The 22333-nt window shown below is 31.1% G+C and overlaps 1 protein-coding gene across 2 annotated transcripts in view; it reads right to left on the bottom strand.

Annotated features, from left to right (window-relative positions):
• LOC148273094 (uncharacterized) overlaps positions 1 to 22333 on the bottom strand; it is a 150359-nt gene that overhangs the window by 4379 nt on the left and 123647 nt on the right. For both annotated transcript variants that reach the window (XM_088239153.1, XM_088239152.1), the window contains exons 5-6: positions 680 to 774; positions 437 to 593 (exon numbers count right to left, since the gene is read on the bottom strand). In XM_088239153.1, the coding sequence (XP_088095279.1) occupies positions 437 to 593; positions 680 to 774 (252 nt within the window). The remainder of the gene's footprint in view (positions 1 to 436; positions 594 to 679; positions 775 to 22333) is intronic.

The raw sequence follows: 22333 nt of genomic DNA, 5'->3' as shown, positions 1-22333 counted from the left end.
ACATAATTTATAGTTATAAAATAAAATACTACCTCCCTCAATGAACGAAACAAAAATGATTATCTGCGAAATTTCATGTCAAATTTTACAGATAAAATTGACTAAGTTTTTCAATTTATTTATTTTTTAAAGTAATTATGTTTTTTTAATACGTTCATACTTTACATTAAAGTTGAAAGTACCGTATATATAATGTTAAGTTACCAATCAACTTCTTGAAAAATCTGATCTTTGAGAAGCAATTGAACTCAAGAAAAACACTAAAATGGCTCCCCTGAACATTATTGATTTTGTCACTTGGTCAATTTCTCTTGTATGCCCACGATATATACATTTTTTTAAAAATCAAAAACTGTTTATAGTAGCACAGCAAAGATACACAAGTTCAAGGAAAGCGTAAAAAATACTTGAATGAGTTATATTATTGTTTCATTACCTGAACGGAGAGTTGAGACAAAGCTCTCTGCATTCTTCCACAGTCTGGATATCTTGGTATACAGAGTCGACTGTCTTCAGAATCCTTCCGCTCATCTTTTTGAACTCGCAAAGTTTTGTAGGCTCCTCGACGCAATTGTTTTCCAAGTAATCGGTATCTTAATAACAAAACCAAAATACGTTATTTATGAATACAAAAATTGGCTCGCAATTTTATTTTCTTTTTCGAAAAGTATGAATTTACCTTCATTCTGTTCGAAAGCTTCCCCTCCCGCTAGTGTGATACGGTCCATGTCGGTCAAGTCGCATTCTCCAGTTTTGTTGTTGTAATTTGCAGACCTGCAACAAAAAAAAAAATGAATGTCTATTTTGCTGTACCCCAACTCAACACAGGGCTCTTGGCCTCGTAAAGTTAGAATTACGTTACTGTTTTTTTTTTGTAACATGTGTCTTTATATGAATAAATAAACAAAGAAATTGTAGAAAAACCCTTGAAACCTAAAAATAATGATTATGCACATACGAACTATTGTCGGAATTCGTTTTTACATATATCATGTTCGACTTTTAACAGCGTTTTAAACCATATAGATATCTATCATACAGGATTACAATTATTCATAAATAGTGTATTGAAAGCTTCTGAATAAAACTCCCGCTGATCCCTTTTTCTCTTACATCACTTCACATCACATACATTAATATTGTTAATTTTAATCAAATTTTTCTACTCAAATTTGTATTACTGCGAAAATCACAAATTTTATCGACTACCTTTAGTTTAAATTTTCTCCTTATATTGCTTTTTCAAATTTTAAATATTAGTTGCTACACCTGTTATTCCTTCTTTTTTCTCTGCTGCATTGACATGTTTTTATACTTTTAAACTACTTTTTATTACTAATATTGTATGTGTATATAAAATCAATATATTGCTGCTCTTACTATTCATTCATTAATTCTGAAGATGTTTTTGAAATTGACATAAATTTAATTTCTTATTTAAAGATTCTTCTCGTCGTTTCTTTGAATCCTTTAAAGATGTATGTGTTTATTTATGTTATTCCTTTTTTAATAAAATGTTATTATTTTATTTTATTTTTACATCTTAGCATGTTTTTCATTCTTTATTTTAATTCTTAACTTTTAAATACTTTTACAAATTTTCTTCATTTTTTTACTTTGATTTTAATTTTTAAACAACTTCTATTTTCACTTATTTGTTTATAAATTTGTATAAACCACTTTATTTTTTATTTTTTTATTACACTTCGACCGGTTTCGAGGTTACTACCTCAACTTCTATTTATGTTTTTTTTTCCTTCTCTTTTTTGTACTTTAATTAATAACCTTACATATAATTATTTTATAATATGGAAACTTCACTGGTCCATTAGAGTTAAAGCTAACTGTGTAAAATATAAAACAGTGTTACTGTACTGTATGTTTCCTAAATAAAAGAAAAATAAAAAAGAAAGAAAATATGATTCTAGTGAGCTTTGGGGAGTGGTTTAACATAATCTATTAAATGCTCTGCATTTACATACTTTTAAGACCCTTGGGGCGATGCAAATATAGTGTTGCTTTGAAATATGCTAATGTATTTAAATTTCCAAGTGCATTCAAATATAGCTGATTAGATATAAGGTATTTTGATGAACGATCATGTCGTTTTATTTTAGGAATCGTAATTAAATATATCGACGTCATAAACCAACTGTTATTTGGACGTGAAGTAAATGAAAACATTACATTTGAAACTTAGCAGAACTTGACTATTGAACTATCCGTAGGTATTGTAATGTGAACGAGACACTGTTCTGCGATGTAAAGCATCTTAAATGCGAAACTATTTGCAGATTTATACATCGGAATATGAAACGACCAATGCTTAAGTCTCGGGTAAATGTCAGATACATAAATATTAGACTAATATGCTGCATAATTTCAAAATCCTCCACTAAACCGCGTATTAATCGCATTTTAGATGGCTTCGCGGAGTAACTAAACTCTTCGTTATAAATTTGAAATCGTAAATGTCGTGAAATACAATGCTCTCAATGGACTTCTGCGCAAGACGGTAATGTCCAGCGATAAAAGGATTTCCAAATAGCTAAATAAGTTCTCATGCAGATGCAGTGTGTATTATCATACACATCCCGCAGACAGATAATGTGTATCAATGCAACCCGTTATACGACTATAACCGCTCCGGGAATGTTCCCTTATAAGGTTCGCGGTTTCGCGATGTTTGTTTATGGTCCCGATGAATTGCGAAGCATACCGTTGCGTGTGTACCTTTCGGATGTTGCATGATTAATGTACTCATTAATTTATGCGTTCCTCCTTGCATATTGTTATTCCCGGCGGTCACTTTATGAGGAAACCCAAACGTACCTTCACTGCGAATGCGTCTATTGTAATGTCAAAACTCATAACTGTAGTCTATACTTAGCGAAAGAAATCTTCGTCGTCTTTGTTTATTTTACGTTATTATAATTTAATACCACGCTCCTACTTAAATTATTCATTCTCCTGTGTCTCGTACAACATTTTGCGCTTTCGATTATTTAGCATTTCCCTGCTCGGTTTGACCGTCGCTTTTATTGTCAATAAAACATCGGGTAACCGCATTATGCAATGTGTTCACCGAGTTTTCATATTAAAATTGAGAATCTTATTTGCCACGTGATTTATAACGGAGAAAAATAAACGACAGATACGGAGATGAATATAAAAAGACCCAACGAAAGCGTTTCGAATACGCGCAAACTACATCGCCGTCTTGTCTTAGTATTACACCTGGAGTTGAAAATATTTTTATGGGAGATTCTCAGATCGAGATAATCATTTTGTTGTTCAATTTGCGTTGAAGCCGCAAAGGCACCCGGCACAGGCATGAACAATTTATTGTTTTTGAACAAATTTCAGTAGCTACTGATAATGCGTTGAGAATCGGATTCTGCGGTTTGGATTTCCAATAGACCGTGACAATCAAAACTGCAGTGACTTGATTTGCCGCCCTTCCCACACTTAGAATCGTGTGATGGGCCCGTTTCATACGCATCGTCCGAATCCATACGGCTCGGTAAAATTCAATATTGTACATTGATTTTTATTTCATTATAATGATTTTTTAACTTATTTTTAGTGACCGGCCGAAACAAGATTTTCTGGCGAATCTGAAACCCAAAATTATTTAAATAAGTTTAAAGTCACTTCAAAACACATAAATAGGCGTTTTTATTGCTGAAACTTACGCGTTCGTTAAAATAAATGTGAAAACAAAATACGCAATGAATTGGACGGCATAAATATAATGAGAAAAATGATTTGTTTTTTGCACATTTTGGTTCCTTGTTATGTTATAAATATAAATTATGTATATATAACGGTTCTTTAATGAACACTTTGGCAACTTTAACTTATTAATTATAAATGAATTTTAAAAATATAAATATGAACGATCTTAGAACTATTGTTAACAAATCAAAAAGTCAGTCTAGTTATTTTTTTTTACTCTAATTTTTTAAGTGGACAACAATCCAATATCTCTAATTAAATCCGAGTACGTAATACGACACATCCCGACGACTGGTTTCGGCTGAGCCGAAGTTTCGGTCAATTTTTGGCCGAATCGTAAACCGCGGCTGAAATCCGTTTTCTGACCGAAACTGGCTTAAACTGACACTTATGTCGGTCATTAATTATAATATTTATAGAGCGTTTGCTAATCCACCCTAATTTTATCTCTAAGATAATACGTGCGAAATGGGCCATAGGTACTCATCTTTCAAAATACATAGATATAATATAATCTTACCAAAAAAAGAGACTTAAGCTATACAAAATATGAAAATTCCGACTTGGAATTTTTTTTATTGGACTTTCTGAAAATTTACTGTTCAGTCTTTTTTTCTCTACAGTGATATCCCTTTGCCGTACAATTTAATGCTGTTAAGCTAAACTTTCTCCGTTTTATCATACGACTTTTGTCCTCAGCCTATCATTCACTTGACCATCTCAGAGTCTTTAATCGTCACGGGATGACCCTCCAGACCGACTCACAGGATAAAGTGTTACTGCTAATACATGAAATCGAAAGCCCATTTTAAACGTAAATGGTGCAAATTATAGGACTGCGCTATAAAAACGCATTCCTTATAAAGTGAAATGAGCACCTTTGTATTCAATCTGCGAGAGCGATTATCTGCCTTCTCAGTGGAGTACATTTTATAATATATATTTTATTTTCTATAAACTCTTACGCGAGCAATACTTTTTTTAGGATCGTTCGTGACACGCTTTTGTTAGTGTATTTTACTTGATATTGTTTTTAGCAGCCGAGAAATACAAATAGATCGATGCACATTGTCAATATGGCGGATTCATGAGACTCAATTTTATTTTCTTTCTAAAAATATCACTCAAACATTTCACGCGTTTTCCATTTTTATATTCAGTTATTGAATTTTTTTTGCAACTGGTGCTCTAGCATTATCATATGCATAATTGGGTGCAAATAGGGGAATGCCTGTTATTTTCTGGTTTCATTTTACGATTATTAGTCTCTAAATTGCTTCGCAAAATTTTAGCATTTATGGACATTATAATGTATTATTAGAACATTTGTTTTAGGAGTAAATCTAACTTCTTTGTAAGTTTGATAAAGCATATTGAATCGTTGGAACATCGTCTTCTAAGAAGAGTAACAAGAATGATTGGCCTTGAGAGAGTAAACTACACTACATTAGGAGATATGGATTCAATATTAAAAATCTCAAACCTATAAAAACGTAGAAATAACATTAATCTTTTTTTTAATTTAATTTATTCTTATTATTATTTGTTATTTTACATTATGTATTAATTTAATCTCCTTTTGAATATTAATTGTAAAAATGGGAAAATTACAAAAAAATAATTGAAGTGGATAATATTTATGATATAAATAACAGATTCTAAAAAAAAATATATATGCTGTCTTAAAACGGGATCCCGAATTAGGCAGTTTAGATGTATCACTAGCAAAAACTTAAAAATATGTATGTACTGCTCATAAATGCAAATTACTCGTATATATAACTGGATATGAATTTCTGTAATAAATGTGTAACCATAAAATAAAAAATATAAATAAATTAATTTGAAATGGCTTAATCGTTTTTAAATCGTTACTGGAACAAGCAAGCGTCATTATGAAGATGTGCTGTTCTTTGATCAGCACAGCACAAACTGCATGCACCAATGTCTCGACTGTTTCGTATTGACTCGATATGGGATCTGGACTTTTTTTGTATAAGTATTTCTAGATTTTAACAATCGCTTACATAGACCAGAGCTTGTCTCGAGGTCGCCATTTTTTTTCTTTTGTCCTGGCCTTATTACTTTCACTTTAATCAATTTATTTAAATTGTACCTGTACATAAAAAATGCTGGGTATTTGTTATTAAATGAACTGAATAAGTCCGTAAATAAACCAAAACAAATGAAGACATTGAAATTCTCCACACTAAGTTACACACTCGTATATTGTTCAATTTCAGTTTATTTCCTTCGATCATTAAGTTCTTCGCCGACAATTTCAAGTATGATTGCCTGTTGATCAGTGATCAGTTATAGAGGGCTGGTAAACACTGTTAATGTTCGTCTTCACTCGGTCATTATTGGAGCCAGGGGCGGTGGTTGCTTGAGGGCTCCTATGCACTTGGCACAACCACCCCTATTACTGGTCGAATGACGGTAAACGCCAATACTCCAGCAATTGAAGGTTGATGATACCTGATCAAGGGATCATACACTCATCCGATGACGCCGTTAACCACGCGTATTTCCCAACATGGCTATAAGGAAAATTAATAGAATAATCTGCGCCGTTCGATTTGTTTCTTTTCATTGCTGTTGGCGAATATCATGAGGAAATCAACAGTTGTTTTTCTTAAAGAAAGTCACGATCTTTTCTCTATCTGTTTTATTTTGCCCTTTTACTTAAAAAATGTTTTCTTGTGATTCGAGTGTCTTTCCACACGTAAAAATTTAAAATCATGTGTTTTTTCAGTACTTACACACGAACTTTTATGTATGATTTTTTTAGTTTAATTTATACCAAATGACGTGTATTCATAATACGCGAAATTTGTGTTCTTATCAAAAGACAACTCGTGTGCGGCGTAAAATACATTCCGCATTTAATAATTCTTCTCTCCATTTAAAAAATTCTCATCTAAACAATGGAGAATGATTCTTCGCAAAAATGACGGTTTTTCTGAATAATTATCTAATGCCCTAACTATCAAACATTAAACGTGTATTCTACAAAACAGGCATAGGTATAAAGTTCCTTAATATTAAAATAATGAAAATACGTATTCAGTTTGATTCCGCTTTTATTTTTAATTTTCACGAACGGCCGGTTTTCGTCGTGACCGCTGACGTCAGACTGACTATGTAACTTCGAAACCAGTCGGTAAAAAGATTAATAATCTGTCAGATAAATAAAACAACTTTATTTTTAGCTTGTTTGCTTTAAAACCGGTCGGTGGAAAAAAAATAGCGGTTAAAAACAAAGCTGTCTTATTTATTTTATTATAACGACGAACCACAAAGTTCGTGCTTCAAATATAAAATTTAAATTAATAATTAGTGATTAGAAACAGTGATTTTTAAAATTTTATTTATTCCATATTGAGTTTTCTCTCAGTTTAAAGGACATTAAATGCACATTATGTCATTGACGTCGGAAGCTTAAAGAAAGGCAAACAACTCGTGCAAATTTGACAACGCCTAAGATGATTATATAAAGCATTCTCTAGGTAAAGATTTGCTGCTCTTAGGCTAGGAAAAAACATGATTATCCTTGTATGTCGTAAACTTTTTGCTGACTGTCCTAGTCTCTGATATTAATTTTCCTTTTCATCTATCATTCTCTCTATTCAACTCTCTCTTCCTATCCACTCCACCTGGCCACTACCCACTACCTGGGAGTGTAACGAATCTCTAATGGCACCAGATTACTGGAGACGCCTCTGCAAACTCCAGTCTGCATTTACATGATGTTTCGCAAAACATGACCGAACAGATCACAAAACCAAAATACTTTCTAAATATATTTTTTCATATTTGAAGCTCTAACTTTGTGATTATTCGTTGTAATAAAATCAATATAAAACAATTTTTCAAGTTTCCAAAATTTAAGTTCTTCATGTTTGAAATAAAATATTAAAATTTGGAAATCTTAGAAAGAAAAGAAAAGAAAGAAATTAAAAAAGCGATATAGCGCATAATAAGAAAAGAAAAAAAACAAATGAACAGTTTTTCTTTTAGTCCACTCCTGTTTCGTTTTAAAGATCGTTTCCGTCTCAAATTACAATTACCATCTTTACAAGAGCAACATGATAAAAAGACTTATAAGCTCCATATGTTTCTATGTATATTTATTTGATTAAATTTAGTAATCACCGTTAAAATAAAATAGGATAAGATAAATTAGTTAAGTATACCTTTAAAAATAATCTTTTGTAGCTTTGAAACCGGTCGGTAGAAAAAATAAAACAAGTTTGAAACGATGATTTATATTTATTTTATTAAACTATTTTGATCGATAAAAAATGAACCATCATAATTTCTCCTATGTGCGTAAAGGTCTGAGGTCAATGATATATTTTTTTAAAGAAAAGTCAGTTTTTTTAAAACAACGAAATATTGCAGTTCAAGAAACCTTTAAAATCCATATTTCACGTGCCAGGAATCGAACCCAGGACCTCAAGAATGGTAGGAGCACACGTCAACCACTACACAACGAGGCGGACTTATCTCAACTCGACTTTCTAAGTCGGGATTTTTACGTGAAAGCAGCCATCGAGTCGAAAGCACTCGTCTGTGGTTCTAGTTTTGTTTTTTTTTTTTTCCCACCTAACGTTATTTTTTACGCACTTGGATACGGAACAAAAAAATACCTTTGAAAAAACATGAGGATTTAACAAAAAGCGTATGTTTTAAATTAGCATTTTTTTTAACATGTTTTTAGTTTCTCAATTGCTTTCGGGTAAATGAAAACTTAAAATGATTGTACCAAGCTTTGTTGGTATGTTTGTTTCGATATGTTTTATTCAGTATCCGGGCGGATAAAGATTAATTACCATTCGAATAATTATTTCATGAATCAGTACCTTTATGGTTTTTTTGTTATAAAAATCCTTTAAAGTATTTTATCATTTAATTTGATTTGTATATTTATTTTTAAATTGTTTTAAACTTCTACTGAATGTCTTATTTAATTTTAAGGTTTAATTTTTGTCCTTAAATCCTGGTTCAAAAGAAATGTATGTTTTTTTTAAATATTAAATATTAAAAGAATAAAAATATTTTAAAGTATTAAACGTATAAACGTTATAGACACGCACAGTGATATTATTTAAAAAAATTCTCTGGTCTGTCTTTCAACCTTAACTGTGTAATTTAATCATTTTTTATTGTATGTTTCTATAAAAATAACTTAATTACTCATTTTCTTTATCTCTGCTTTCGTTGTTTATATACATACCTACCTCTTATATCAAGCAACAAAAAATTCAAGTATAATAACTTTGCTTGAGTGACTTGTGCTAAATACGATTTATTTTATTCCATGCTAAATGTGCGTCTTACACAGGGGAAGGGGTAACAGCTATCACTTCTACGTTAATAATTCACAAGTTCACTCTTAAATTACTCGCTTTGATTTCTATATCTGTTTTATTACGCAATCCTATCAGACAAAGCATTAATGCACCGAACATTACTATTCTCCATTAAAACATCAGTACTTACTTATGTAGAATCAATAATATTTTTAGTGTGTCAACATTTTTGTAAACAGGGACTGGATTTAACCTCAAGGGAGTTAATAACATTAACATATTACAACAGAGATTGAGAACATTTAAGAGAAATAAATGTGGAAGCCGAGACATTTACATTCCAAGTTACTTCCCCAATCTCTCCTCTGTTCTATTTATTCCCTTTATTCTTTTTTACCCACTGAAGACCAACATCAATATTAAGAAATTGGTATGCATGTGAAACATGTATTTCGTATTCTATTTTCGTTTTTTTTAAATAAATTGTCGCATAAGTTTTGAAACGGAAATTATTTAAATAATTTGTTGATTGATTGGAAAAAAATTCCATTTGATTCTGCCAATTTACAAAAAGTAAAATCTATAGATATATCGATGTTTGAACATGCAAAAAGGCCTAATGGCAAATAATTGAAATAGGAGTTAGAGCGAGGTTTGAACGTGACGATATTGTTCACAAGACTGTAAAGCATGTTCTTAAATAAATTCATATTTTCAGAGCGATTTTGACAAATATCCAACCGACAACGCATTTGCGCACTTTGTCCGCCGTGTATGTTTGTACCATTAGCGGCACATGTACGCGTTGCTTAAACTGTATTTCAAGGTTCTCACGTTAATGGTTTAATATACATTAGCGGTATGTCATCTTATCAGGTATGTCATCTTAAGCTGATTCCCCCAACCTATGTTTCAAACAGGTACGAGAATTTTTCTTGTCGATATTTTTTACATTTATATCAGCAATGCTTAACGAATTCCAATCTATTTCTATCACTTCTTATAAAAACTATTGGTCGTGCTAAAGCAGTTTACTGTTAAGTATTAAAAAGTGTTTTATTTAAAAAACATCGCGAACTTGACTACTAATAGCTGTGAAAACGTGAAATAAAGTGTCTTCTTCTAAAAACTTATTCGATTTATTCGTTTATATCGTAGCGTGGCCCATTAATCTTGTAATCACTAGTAAAATGGTTGATTGCATCTCATATTGGTATTCATAATGATTCTATTACGAGGGTCTACCGATTCATCACAGTTTGCCCTCTTGAGATGCCTATGTATCCCCTTATTATGGTTTCAAGATTTCTAACATTCTGTCTTGATCGACGGTCAAATAATTTGATTGAGCATCTCTAATTACTCGCCGAAAAAATGCAAAGAAAGTTCACGCATACTTTTGTGCTGCATAATACGGTACATGCTGAATATTTGCTGTTAGAAAAGTTTTGGTCGTCAATTGATTTCATTTTTGACAGTAAAAATGCACGTGTGAGCAACTTGAAAACTATTTACTGATCTGCACTTTGACTTTAGTTGAACATTCTGCACTTTATGAGTTTTGAGACATTTGAGAAATATTGAGAGAGATTATTAAAGGAAATGGTAAAATCTAAAAACATGCCAAATTTTTATTACGTTATTGTTTTACACAAATCACACCAGCACGATAATGGCATGTCCGAAATTTACGTTTCTGAATTAAGTATGTAGAAATGTCCCTGAATTTATTTGCTATCCGCACAATTAACGCATAATTCTTTAAAATATTTTGATAGCCTTAAAAATAAAAAAGGCAATATTACACTATAATTTCATTCTAAAATTTGAGAAAAAATTATGGCTCTATCAATTCGCCATTGTTATTTCTAAAAATATTTCAAACGAAATGGCAGGAGTGAGTGAGTGAGGTGAGAATATAATTGCTCTTCTGTAAAAAATAGTTTTTTGTGTTGTGCCACTGTTGTTCCCGGGGTGCGAAATTTGTGCTCCTGCTACGTTTACATTTTTAAATTTATTTTAGAATAATTAGAAAATGAGTCCAAGCAAACGCCCCTGGTGTTCCCTTTTTAAGCTTTTTTGTGAATTATTGTCTTATGGATTAGCATTGAAGGTGTATGTACATTGTCTCACAAGGTTTTTTTTTTAATGTAGATTTTTTTTAACCCAATAATCTTTTGTAGATCGCTGCTTAATTGAAAAAGGTCACGATTCTAAAAACCCGGAATTTTGTTTTATTGCAAAAAATAATTCAATCGGTCGTATTTTACTATAAGAAAAAGACTCCCGTGGATTTTGCTTTATAAATTACCCAAATCGCACAATAGTCCTTTTGGCATTTTGGGTTTTGGTGACTAACTTTAGAGCAAAACCTCCATCGCCGCCACTTTTTGGGTAATAGTTAGCACGAAACTCCATAACTAGTTAGATTTCGCTCCAAAAAACGCATTTAATATTACTGAAAAAAAAAACCTCGTGTAAAAATCTTTGATTGGCTCTACTGAAAAACGTCATATTTCAATTTGTGGTCGTTTTAAATTTAAGCATCGAGATATTGCGTAGTAGATACTCAAGATTCCTAACTAAGAAAACCATGTTTATGATATGTAATCCCTTTTGGATCCTGGTCTTAATTTACTATGATAAAAGAAGTTTTATCGTATTTTTACAGTCTTTTTTGATTTATGTATGTTTATTACCTTCTCATTTAACTTAATTATCAAATAGCTTATTATATTTATTTATGGTAATTCCTATTACATTCGTGAGAAATTTTATTTTTTATGATCCCCTATCAAATCCTTTCAAATTTTGATATGTATATCATTTATTCTCAGCATTCTAGTATGTTGTAATACATGCAAATATATCAATCCAAAGTAATCATATTCAATTTTTGTTTGTCGGCTATTTAACTCACGGTATACACAAGTAAATACACATTTCTTGCGTGCTGTTGTTTAAATTTAATTGGCCTATTAAAAATTAGCTTATTTAAAAAACTTTGAAGTGTTATTTCCTACAACATGTAAATCTTGATTTAAAAAAACCCTAACAATAATTTGAGAGCGTAGTTTATTGAAGTCAATGAATGGAAACCTTTAATTTTCATCTTCCATAATATCCAAGTATTCTTGTATGTGATGACTCTTGCAGACAGTTACGATAATGCTTTTATTTTTTTTGTGTTTTGTCAGACGCTATTGCAGTTCTTGGATTTTTTTCTTCTTTTATTCAAGAAACATACAGTTCGGTTACATAGTTTTATATTTTACACAGTCTTAACTCTAATGGGCCAGTGAAGTTTCCATACTATAATATAATTATATCTAAGGTTTTCAATTAACTAATTTTAATACAATAATTATAAGTACAAAAAAGAGAAGGAAAAAAAACATCAATGAAAGTTGTTTATAAATTAAAATCAAAATAAAATGTATTTAAAAGCTTGTAGTTAGTATTTACAAATGAAAAGAATATTAAAAATGATGATTTTTTTTTCGTGAAAGTAATTAAAGGGTAGAAATTAAAATAAAGAATGGAAAAAACGAAAAACATGGAATGTTGACTGTATGTTTTTGTTAAATTAATAGGCCGATATTTTTGTTTCAAATTCTTGATGTTTTATTCAATCTTTACTAAAATAATTAAAATTACATAAAAATGGTGGCCAACTTCGCGGGGACCAATAATCGTTTAAAATCAAAGAACTTCAAGCTGATTAGTAAATTTGCAGAAAGAGAGCGTGAACGGCTTCGCGCGCGCTTCTTTTTTATTGACAGCTGATTCGGTCTGAACATAGACGCGAATTAAGCGTGCTCAACACGAAAATAATAACAAATAATAATATAAGTTGTTAATTTTAAAATCCACCCGGGGTTAAATGAAATAATACGGTCTTAAGTCATTTCAGTTTTGCACGACAAACATGGTAAATTTTATTACACCCTCAGATCGTAATTTAATTTGATTTCTATATTAATTCCTATCCATCTCTATTTGGAGAAATTTTATGTTCAACTATAAATAACGACATGCGGAAATGTCGACGATCCCATACAAGGCAAAACAATATTATATAGTGTTATTTTCTATCAAAGTCACCGACGTCTTTCCTTCAAAGACCTGTCATAAGTCTGTAGATATTGTTGTTGATGCACGCAGTATATTTATTTATATTAACCTCCGTGGACTCTCATTATTATAAACCATAGGAACAAAAGAATATAGATATCACAGATTTTTACAAAACTCTGGATTTTCTATATTTATAATAGTTGGTAAAAATGCGTGATTATCACGAACTGGGCTGTGGTCCCATAGCTAATTTCGCGGACTTACTGATCAGAGGTCAGAGGTTCAAACTCCACTCTTCAGCTTGATTCCCATTAAGTAGATATATAATTTTATGGTGAATCTTTACACTCATTGAAAATGGCCCCTTAAACTGATATATTTAGGTAGATCATGAGATCGCAAATATTTATTTTGAAAAAACATTGTGCATAAACTGTTTCCTTGAATATTTGCGACATGCTTGTACGTAGTTCGGTATTGTTAGACAAGAAATCAATTAAAATTACTATGTAGTTCTACGTTTTTTCTACATCTGGATAATACAGCTTCACTTTTGTGCATATTAACTGAATCAAATTTTATAGCAACAGAGAGGGGAAACATTTTTGAGATGGAAATATAGACATTGAACGTCTAAGCATTTCTAGAGATTACGACCTGTTGTCGCCTGATTTTAGTGGCCATTTTCCACACTGTAACATTCCCTATTCTGTGTGGAATCCAGTCTTGTTTATCATAATGGATTTTTATTTACAATTCTAATTCATTTGATTTCTATTTTAATAATAATAATTCCCGATGTTATTTATATAATTCAATAATATTGTAGAAAAAAAAGCCGGATGATAACCTAAATCCAAAAAACTTTGAATGACCAGTGACCGGCTTAATCAGCTTAGTATATTTTTTTAATTTATTTTATTATCTCAAAGATGTCACGAAAGCGACGAAACCGGTCACTGGTTATTCCAAATTTGAAGATTTAAATTTCACTGGTATTTTATTTCTATAATATATTACAATCAACCTCCAAACATAATTTTCTCTTAAAAACTTGAACAAATTATCAATATTTCCTCTAACCAGCATCGACAAGCCGTAAGTGTAGGCAGAGAGGATGAACCGCCACCCACGTCTATCCTGACACATTCCTAGCTTCTTCTACGCTCGTACATCTTGTCATACATGTCATTCGGTTGCGTCTGCTTTTGACCCGACCAGACTTGAGATTTTAATTTATTTGATCATGCCACGTCTTTCTTGGTCGTCCACGTCCTACGTTACCATTAATTCTAGCAGGGGTGAACTGTGTATAGAAGCGATTATGCACAGCTTACCATTATATTTGAGTAACCATAATCATGTTGTATTGTAACTTTATTTACAGAAAAACAAATAAATAATTACCATTTATTTTAAATCATTTCCACCGTTTGTATTTTTATCCTAATAAAAATAAAAATTTTAATAAAGCGCGTCAGCGCTTGCAGTTAGCCAAGAAATTAGCCGATTATTCCAGCTTATTTTTTCATACAAATAAGTATACTATACTTCGAATGTACTAACCCCAGTGCGGGTTTTTTCTCTTAGATTAAACTTACAGATTACACAAATTATTTTTAGATTCTTGATTTAGAAAACAGTATTTCAAACATTATTTCTTGAGGACAATTTTTATTTGAGATGATACTTTTGACATACGACCATAATTACTTTCATGCGTCATATTGCAGGACATATAGCACTCTCGCGGCCGTTTTTAGCACTAGTAATTACTTAAACAGTGCGGCCAGTTGAAATTTTAATTGAATACCCAATATCGACTGAATTCATAGTGGTTTTTTTTTTTTTTTTAATTATATTTTAAAGTAATGGATAATATATCTAAATAATTTAATATTCCATATTTAATATTCCCCACTGAATTCTAGCCATATATACATATTTTACCATTCTTTCGTCATCAATTCTTTCTACATGACCACACCATCTTAGAGACTCCTTTTTATCTTATCAATGACTTCTATCTCAGATTTGCACTTTCGCCTGCCTTCACCATTCGTAACCCTGTCATAAATTGATTTCGAGTGCATTCACTATGCGTTCATCTCTCCTGCCAGTTCCATGTTTCACTTCCATACATGAGTGTTGGGAATAAACCCTCGTTGTGCACTGCCAGTCCTGTTTCGATTGGCGTATTTTATAAGCAATTACTGTGTTCAGTGCGCCATTGATTTTGTTGCCCGCATTCACTCTCATTTCAACATCTTTTTCTATTTCTATGTTATTTCGAAACCGTGTTAAAAGTTTTTTTTTTTTAATTCCTTTCATATTGCAACAATTCGCGAACTGTTTACTCGTATAATGCTATTCTGAATCGACTCCATGTTCTCGGCAATAACTATTCCGACATTGCTGATATTTTTCACTTAAAGTATAGCTTATATAAATTAACTCTATTTAAGTATTTCAAATAGGATGAACGGTAATATATTTTTTTAGATTATAGTGATTTCTGTGTTTACTTTTGTATGGGTACTATTGCGTACCATATTTACGTGTAAACTTATTTTTTAAATTACTTTATTTGTCATTATTATTATTTTTTTTTAATTGTTTTTTTTTGAGGTAAAAGAATTTTGTTGTATTTAATACACTTATATTTTGTACATTTTCAAGAAAATTACTTTATTTGTCATTATTATTTTTTTTTTTTAATTGTTTTTTTTTGAGGTAAAAGAATTTTGTTGTATTTAATACACTTATATTTTGTACATTTTCAAGAAAAATACTTATAAATTATTTTCCTTTCAAAATTTTATCTGCACACATTGTTTAATTATTTTTTTACATCTAATTTTGTTCTTTATACAAAACTGCTGTGTTTTATATATAGTATTTATGTAAAATAATAATTTTATATTTAATTTTTAAGTTTTTCACATTATATTGAAATGTTTATATTATTTTTAATACGTATCGTTTTAAGGTTAAATTTTGTTTCCGACTGATACTAATAAATTACACAATTAATAACACTTTGACAAAATATAAGCCATTATGTTCATTCCATTGCAATTGCAATTGATTAACACCTCCCCGAGCTTTGAGCGGAAAAGCTTAAATGCGCCGACTTGATAATACAATCATAACTCAATATTGCCCTCGCGAACACAATAACACTTGGCGCCGACGGGGAAACGGCGACAACCGAGATGGGCTTTGTAGGACGACAAGAGGTATGGGAGGCGAACCTCCAGTCACGACCGGGGTAACGTGACCTTTAACTGCAAATCTATTACAGCGTTTGGGAAGTAGGTCCCCTTAAGGTAATATCAAATTGATAACGGACGCCTTTATCGATGTCTCCATCTTGATATCCGATAAAGAAGTTTAATTTTTCACGTTTGTCCATAAATTCTGCGCACATTCTTCAGGCAGGTTTATCTTCATATAAGCACTGCATTATTAAGTTATAGGTATAATACATCGATGCTTTATCAAATTAGCTCATAACATATTAAGAACTAAAATGTAAACATATTTGATTTTAAATTTACGGAGAACATTTTTTCAAATAGATTTTCAACATGTAAACGCTATCCCTTTTTCGGGTAACTAACTCTTTGTACAATTTTAAACCCTTGTACATTGAGTTTTCCAGCTCTGTTTTTCGCTTTTTTGATAATATTATCTTACTTTATTAAATGCAGGTTCATAAAGTTATCATTCAAAATAAGGCGATGAAGATTATTCGCAAAATAATAAATGTAATGTATATGTATTATAATGTAAAAAGAATGCACAAATTAATTAGCTTGCTATGTAATGTAGCAATTTTATACATGAAATAATTAAGGGGATAAATAAAATAAAATAAATCATCCCAATTTAACCAACAATGTCATACATAATATGAAACTAAGATTACCAATGAGGAGAAAAAAAGAGTCTCACAACTCATTGTATAAGGGATTGAAGCTGTACAATGAGTTACCTGAAGAAATTAAAGAAATATAAAACATTGAAATAGCTGATTGTGATGAATTTGAAAAAACATGTTCTCGAGAAATTTGGTTAAAAAACTGTAATGTTATTAAAAGTTAATATTTGTTTATAAGATGATGAACTTACTAAATAAAGCATAAATAAATAAATGAATAACGATAAGGAAATTCGTTTTTAATGCTGATCTAAAAAAAACATTGAAATATCGTAGTCAACTAAAATCACTAATCATATATCCTTTTTTTAATACGTATAAGTTTTCTTACAATTTACTCAAATATTACAATTTTTTTTAAATTTTCGACGAGTTGTAAAATAACTGAATATTAAAAAATTGAAATCAAGTTGAGATAAAGTTGAGATCGAACCTCGGGCTTCTGATCGGGACCGCAACTCGATTAAATTACTAAAAAAATAATTATATCTAGTTTTCTCATTTTAAAATTATTTCAATTGTATATCTTTTATAACTCTTAATTTATTGTAAGCCGACAATTAATTTACATGATATCTTGAATCACTTTCTTTAAATCTGATTTGATTACATTTGTCACTTTTTTAGTTGTTTCTTTAACTTGAACAGTATAAATTTTACGGGAAGAAAAACTGGAAGCTATTACAGTAATTATAATATAATATTTTAATAACGAAAACGTAGTACACATGTAAACAATATAACTTGTTTTGTAGACTGATTTGTTCTCGGTAATTGCCATTTAATAACATTGACGTCAAATAAAATGTGCTACTTGTCCATATGCTTCTAATAAACTCGTGGGTAAACCGTTTGAGCCTCGACTCTAGGCTAAATGAAAAAGGTATCTCATATTCAAGTGCATGACCCTAGTTGATAAGTCAAGTCAACAAACCCTATTAACCTCAAACCCATATTTACGCTGGACAAGCTTATAATGAATTTAATAACACCGTTAATGTTAACATCATAAAACCATTCACGTCACTTAATGTAACATTATACCGAGTCTTCTGCGGAGAAATTTATACCGAGATTATCAAGAATATTAAATATGGGAATGGTGTTGTCCTATTTAAGGTATCTTGATCCAACATAATGTTTATATCGACTTTTATTTAATTTGATGTTACCCCCATGTAAAAGCGAGTTAACCCCATTGAATAATTTTTTTGATGTTATCGTTTAACGGCGTACAATGATAGTAAAATTTTTAGTAAAATAAATATAAACAATATTTTGAGTTTGCCCAATTTTTTGTAGATAAGAACTGGATTCAACTCCCTGGGGAGCTGTTTATATTAACATATTACAACAGAGATGAAGAACATTCAACTTGAATGTTCGTCATATCTGTTGTAATATGTTAATATATACAGCTCTCCGGGGAGTTGAATCCAGTCCTTGTCTACAAAAATTTGGACAAACTCAAAATATTGTTGATAAATTACCTGGTCCATGAAGAAGTATAGAAATTGAAAAAATAATATTTTCAGGCGTTGCCTAGTATGCAGGTGAAATAATTCAATTTGATAAATCTCACCCGCATAAATAAAGGTTTCAGATGGAAGAATCGAAGGAATATAGATGTTCAAATATAAGCAGAACGGTGAATGTTGCACAGTGTGTAAAGTGGCCACTTAAACCAGCCATTGACAGGTCATAAGCCCTGTAGATACCTAGACTTCCATATGGCCTTCTCTTGAATGTTCTTTATCTCTGTTGTAATATGTTAAATAAATATAAAACTACTTGAATGAATAACCACAAAGTTAGTGCTTCAAATATAAATTTAAACCCGAATTACTATTCATGAATTATTTTCTATAACAGTGTCGTTCATGTATTTGTGCGGATGTTCGAGTACCATTTTTTTCTCTTCTTTTTTGTATATATGTGTATATGCATATATACATTTTGTGGGTGTATGTTTGTGCATGTATTTTGTTAGATAAAAAAAATATAACTAGAAACACAATATAAATAATTATGAATGCCTCGACACGGGTTGTGCCCAGTAGGTATTCGGATAGAAAAGAAAAAACAGAATATATCTTGTAAAAAAAAAACAACCGCAAAAAATGGCGAATTGTACAATTCATATAATATGCAATTAAACATCTCTTTTGGTAAAATCTATATTTAATTTTAAGCTTAGATGTTTGTAAAAATGTCGGTTGAAAATCTTAATCAATAACAATGTTTAATTTGATTTATTTAAACATTGTATACATGTACTACACAGTTTTTTTATACATAAAAAGGTGTGATATTTCCTCAAGATTTTTTTTTCTGCCCTCCCAAAACGTTGGATTTGAGAAAATACAAGTAAAATGTAATAATTTTTTATTTCGTTGTGGTCCCGTGGCTAGTGTCTCGGACTTACGTTTAAAAGGTCCGTGGCTCGAATCCCACTCTACCCCAACTTAATTCCCATTTTCTAATAGTGTAAATATCAACTTGTTGAAAATGGCCCTCAAATTTAAATATTTGGGTAAATGATAAAAGCGCCAATATTTCTTTAAATTTATAAATATATTTTATTCAAAATAAAAAAAATAAAATTGTAGCTCAATTGATCTGAGTTTTGTAGTGTATTTTTCATATGTTTCTTCCAAAAATTCTCTTTCCCATCTGCTGTCGAGTCTCTTAATTAGAATCTTACCGGGTTATTCCTATATTTAAAACAATAAATAAAAATGCGCGCATAAATGTGATTTTATCGGAATGAATATATTTCAAAGTGGCATTATTAAAGTTTTGATTTGTGTGTCGTGCGATTGTCTCGGGAAACGGTAAAGACAATCAGCAAAGGACACAAAGACAGGTTGATGTCGACATGATCTCGGGACATTTGTAGAGCAATGGAGTCCTTTTCATCCAAGCGCACGGTCGTAACGACGCAGTCCCTGCATTGTCTAAGGTTCGATATATCCGCATCACGTATTGAGCAGTTAGCCCGGTAGCAGGTAGATAATGTGAATCATACAAGACATGTAAACAAGACGTCTCCGTGTCCACTTAGTTCTCGAGTCCGTTGTCGCATGCAAATTTCGTACGAAAATAATTTGTACGAAGTCGAAAGAACGACCTGGGGTCTTATGCTAGACTCATTCGTCTTTAGAATCGAATGCGACTTTCGTAAATCGACGAGTGACAGAACTCTCGTACCACCCTAAAATTCGCAACAAAAACTTTATTAAACACCAATCAAATGTCAGTTAGTAAATTCGAATTGAATTGTCATTGCGTCTAGAGTTCATGTGTAAACATTCTCGTTTTATGTAGTCTGTTGTAAACATTTAAACCCTACTCTACCACTACTTGATTTCCATTTGCTAATAGAGAGTTATTTACTACACGTTGAAAGTGCCCCCTCAAGTAGTAATATGTGCAAATAGGGTAAAGATTTCTATTCGCCTTAAAAACAGTGCTTTTTTAATCTTTCATATTTTATGCTTTAATGTTTAAAATTAAACTTACTTCACTTTTACACCTTTAAGCTTCTGGTATTTGTGATTGTTTTACATTTAAACCTCAAAAATGAGAAATTTGCACTTAATTTAATGTTACACTTTTATTTTATTTTCTTAAACTCTTAACAAGTTTTCCTGTCGATATGGATTTTTCCATAAAATTATGATGAATAAAATTTTAAACTCTACACCACCAACTCATTTTATGCATTAAAAAAACATATCATTGCGATCCGCATAGTGTAATGACTAATTCTTTTTTTTGAAAAATAAATATTTGCGTTCTTATGATTTACCCAAATATTTAATTTTGTGGGCCACTTTCAACGAGTTGTAAATAACTCACTATCAGAAAATGGGAATCAAGTTGTGGTAGAATGGGATTCGAACCTCAGACCTTTGGTCCGTGAGTCCGAGACACTAGCCACAGGACCACAACCCGATTCCATGTAATAACCATGCTTTATGCATGAAAGGTTCCAGGTTCGATTCCTGGTGGTCATAATAATTAAATGTATTTTAATGTTAGCCTGTGTGATTTGTGATACGTTTTTCACCGTAATTGGGCGTTTTGTCTGTTTTATCGCACAAAACAACACAATACGTGTCAATTATTACGATAAATAATTGAACAGTTAAATTCAAAAGAAAATATGAAGCATTGAACATTTAAATTGGAATATACGCATTTTTTATTTTTTTGAGAACTTTTTAAAAAAAATTACTTTGACGTTTTGTACATATCCAAAATCGGTTTTTTTCTAACTTTCACAGGAATATTTAAAAAATTATATACTTTGTAAAGTGTCCTCGGCACGGGTATCCCAGTAAAAGGCGTATTTTAAAAAAAAATATATATATTTAAGTGCTTCCTTCTCCTGTTCCTTATGCTTCCCTTTTTATAATTTACTTATTTATATTAGAATATTATAATGTTATAACCAAGCAGTGCCTACTCTGCACAAAAAAGTTCTTAACAATAAAAATTCTCGTTCGTTTGAATTGGGCCGTGCTAGGTACCTTTAAGAAAACTAGATAAATATTGCATAAGGAGACATGTCGCATGTCGAACGCGCCTTGTGCGGTGTATTTGACATTATTCTACTGTACCCATTCGTCAAGTGTCAGGCTTCAGGGCGCGGTACCCAGAAAGGGCCCACAGAACCGCTTCCATCATTCCTGTGATGTATCGAGGTACTCGGGTCTCGGCCCCGTTCGGACTATAAATTATTGTTTAATCAATCGCCCACCTTTAATTGAGATCTCGTTCTTCTGATTGCCCGTACTTTTAGATTCGAATGTTTTTCTCTCGAGTCAATAATTTCTAATCACTATTTTTGATTAATTTTGCCTCAAAAGAGACATCATTTTGTCTAGAAATCATAAAGATAAATCCAGCGAAATCCAAAATCTTAAAAAGGTGTTATATTATAAGTTAAAAATTTGGCTTTTTGAGAATCTGACTTACAAATTATTGGATTTGTTGCAGACATGGCAACTTCTATTTGAGAATTGCAAAGTTGGCAATCAACAAACTTTAATAAATTATTTTACTTTGGTTTCTTGACATCGTGATTATTTCGTCACTAGTTACATATAAAATATTTGATGGTCATAGTAAAAATTTGAAATATTAAAAAAAGTTTGAGATATTATTGTATCATTTTTGTGATTCGCTCAAAATAGAGAAAGATAGATTTCGCAGGGTTAGCTAATTTACCCACAATTATAATGTATTTTGTTTT

The sequence above is a fragment of the Micrasema longulum genome, unplaced genomic scaffold (assembly GCF_059751315.1).
Source record: "Micrasema longulum isolate JH-2025_06_02 unplaced genomic scaffold, ASM5975131v1 h1tg002080l, whole genome shotgun sequence".
Lineage (NCBI taxonomy): Eukaryota > Metazoa > Arthropoda > Insecta > Trichoptera > Brachycentridae > Micrasema > Micrasema longulum.
This window is presented reverse-complemented; position numbering and strand designations above follow the sequence as displayed.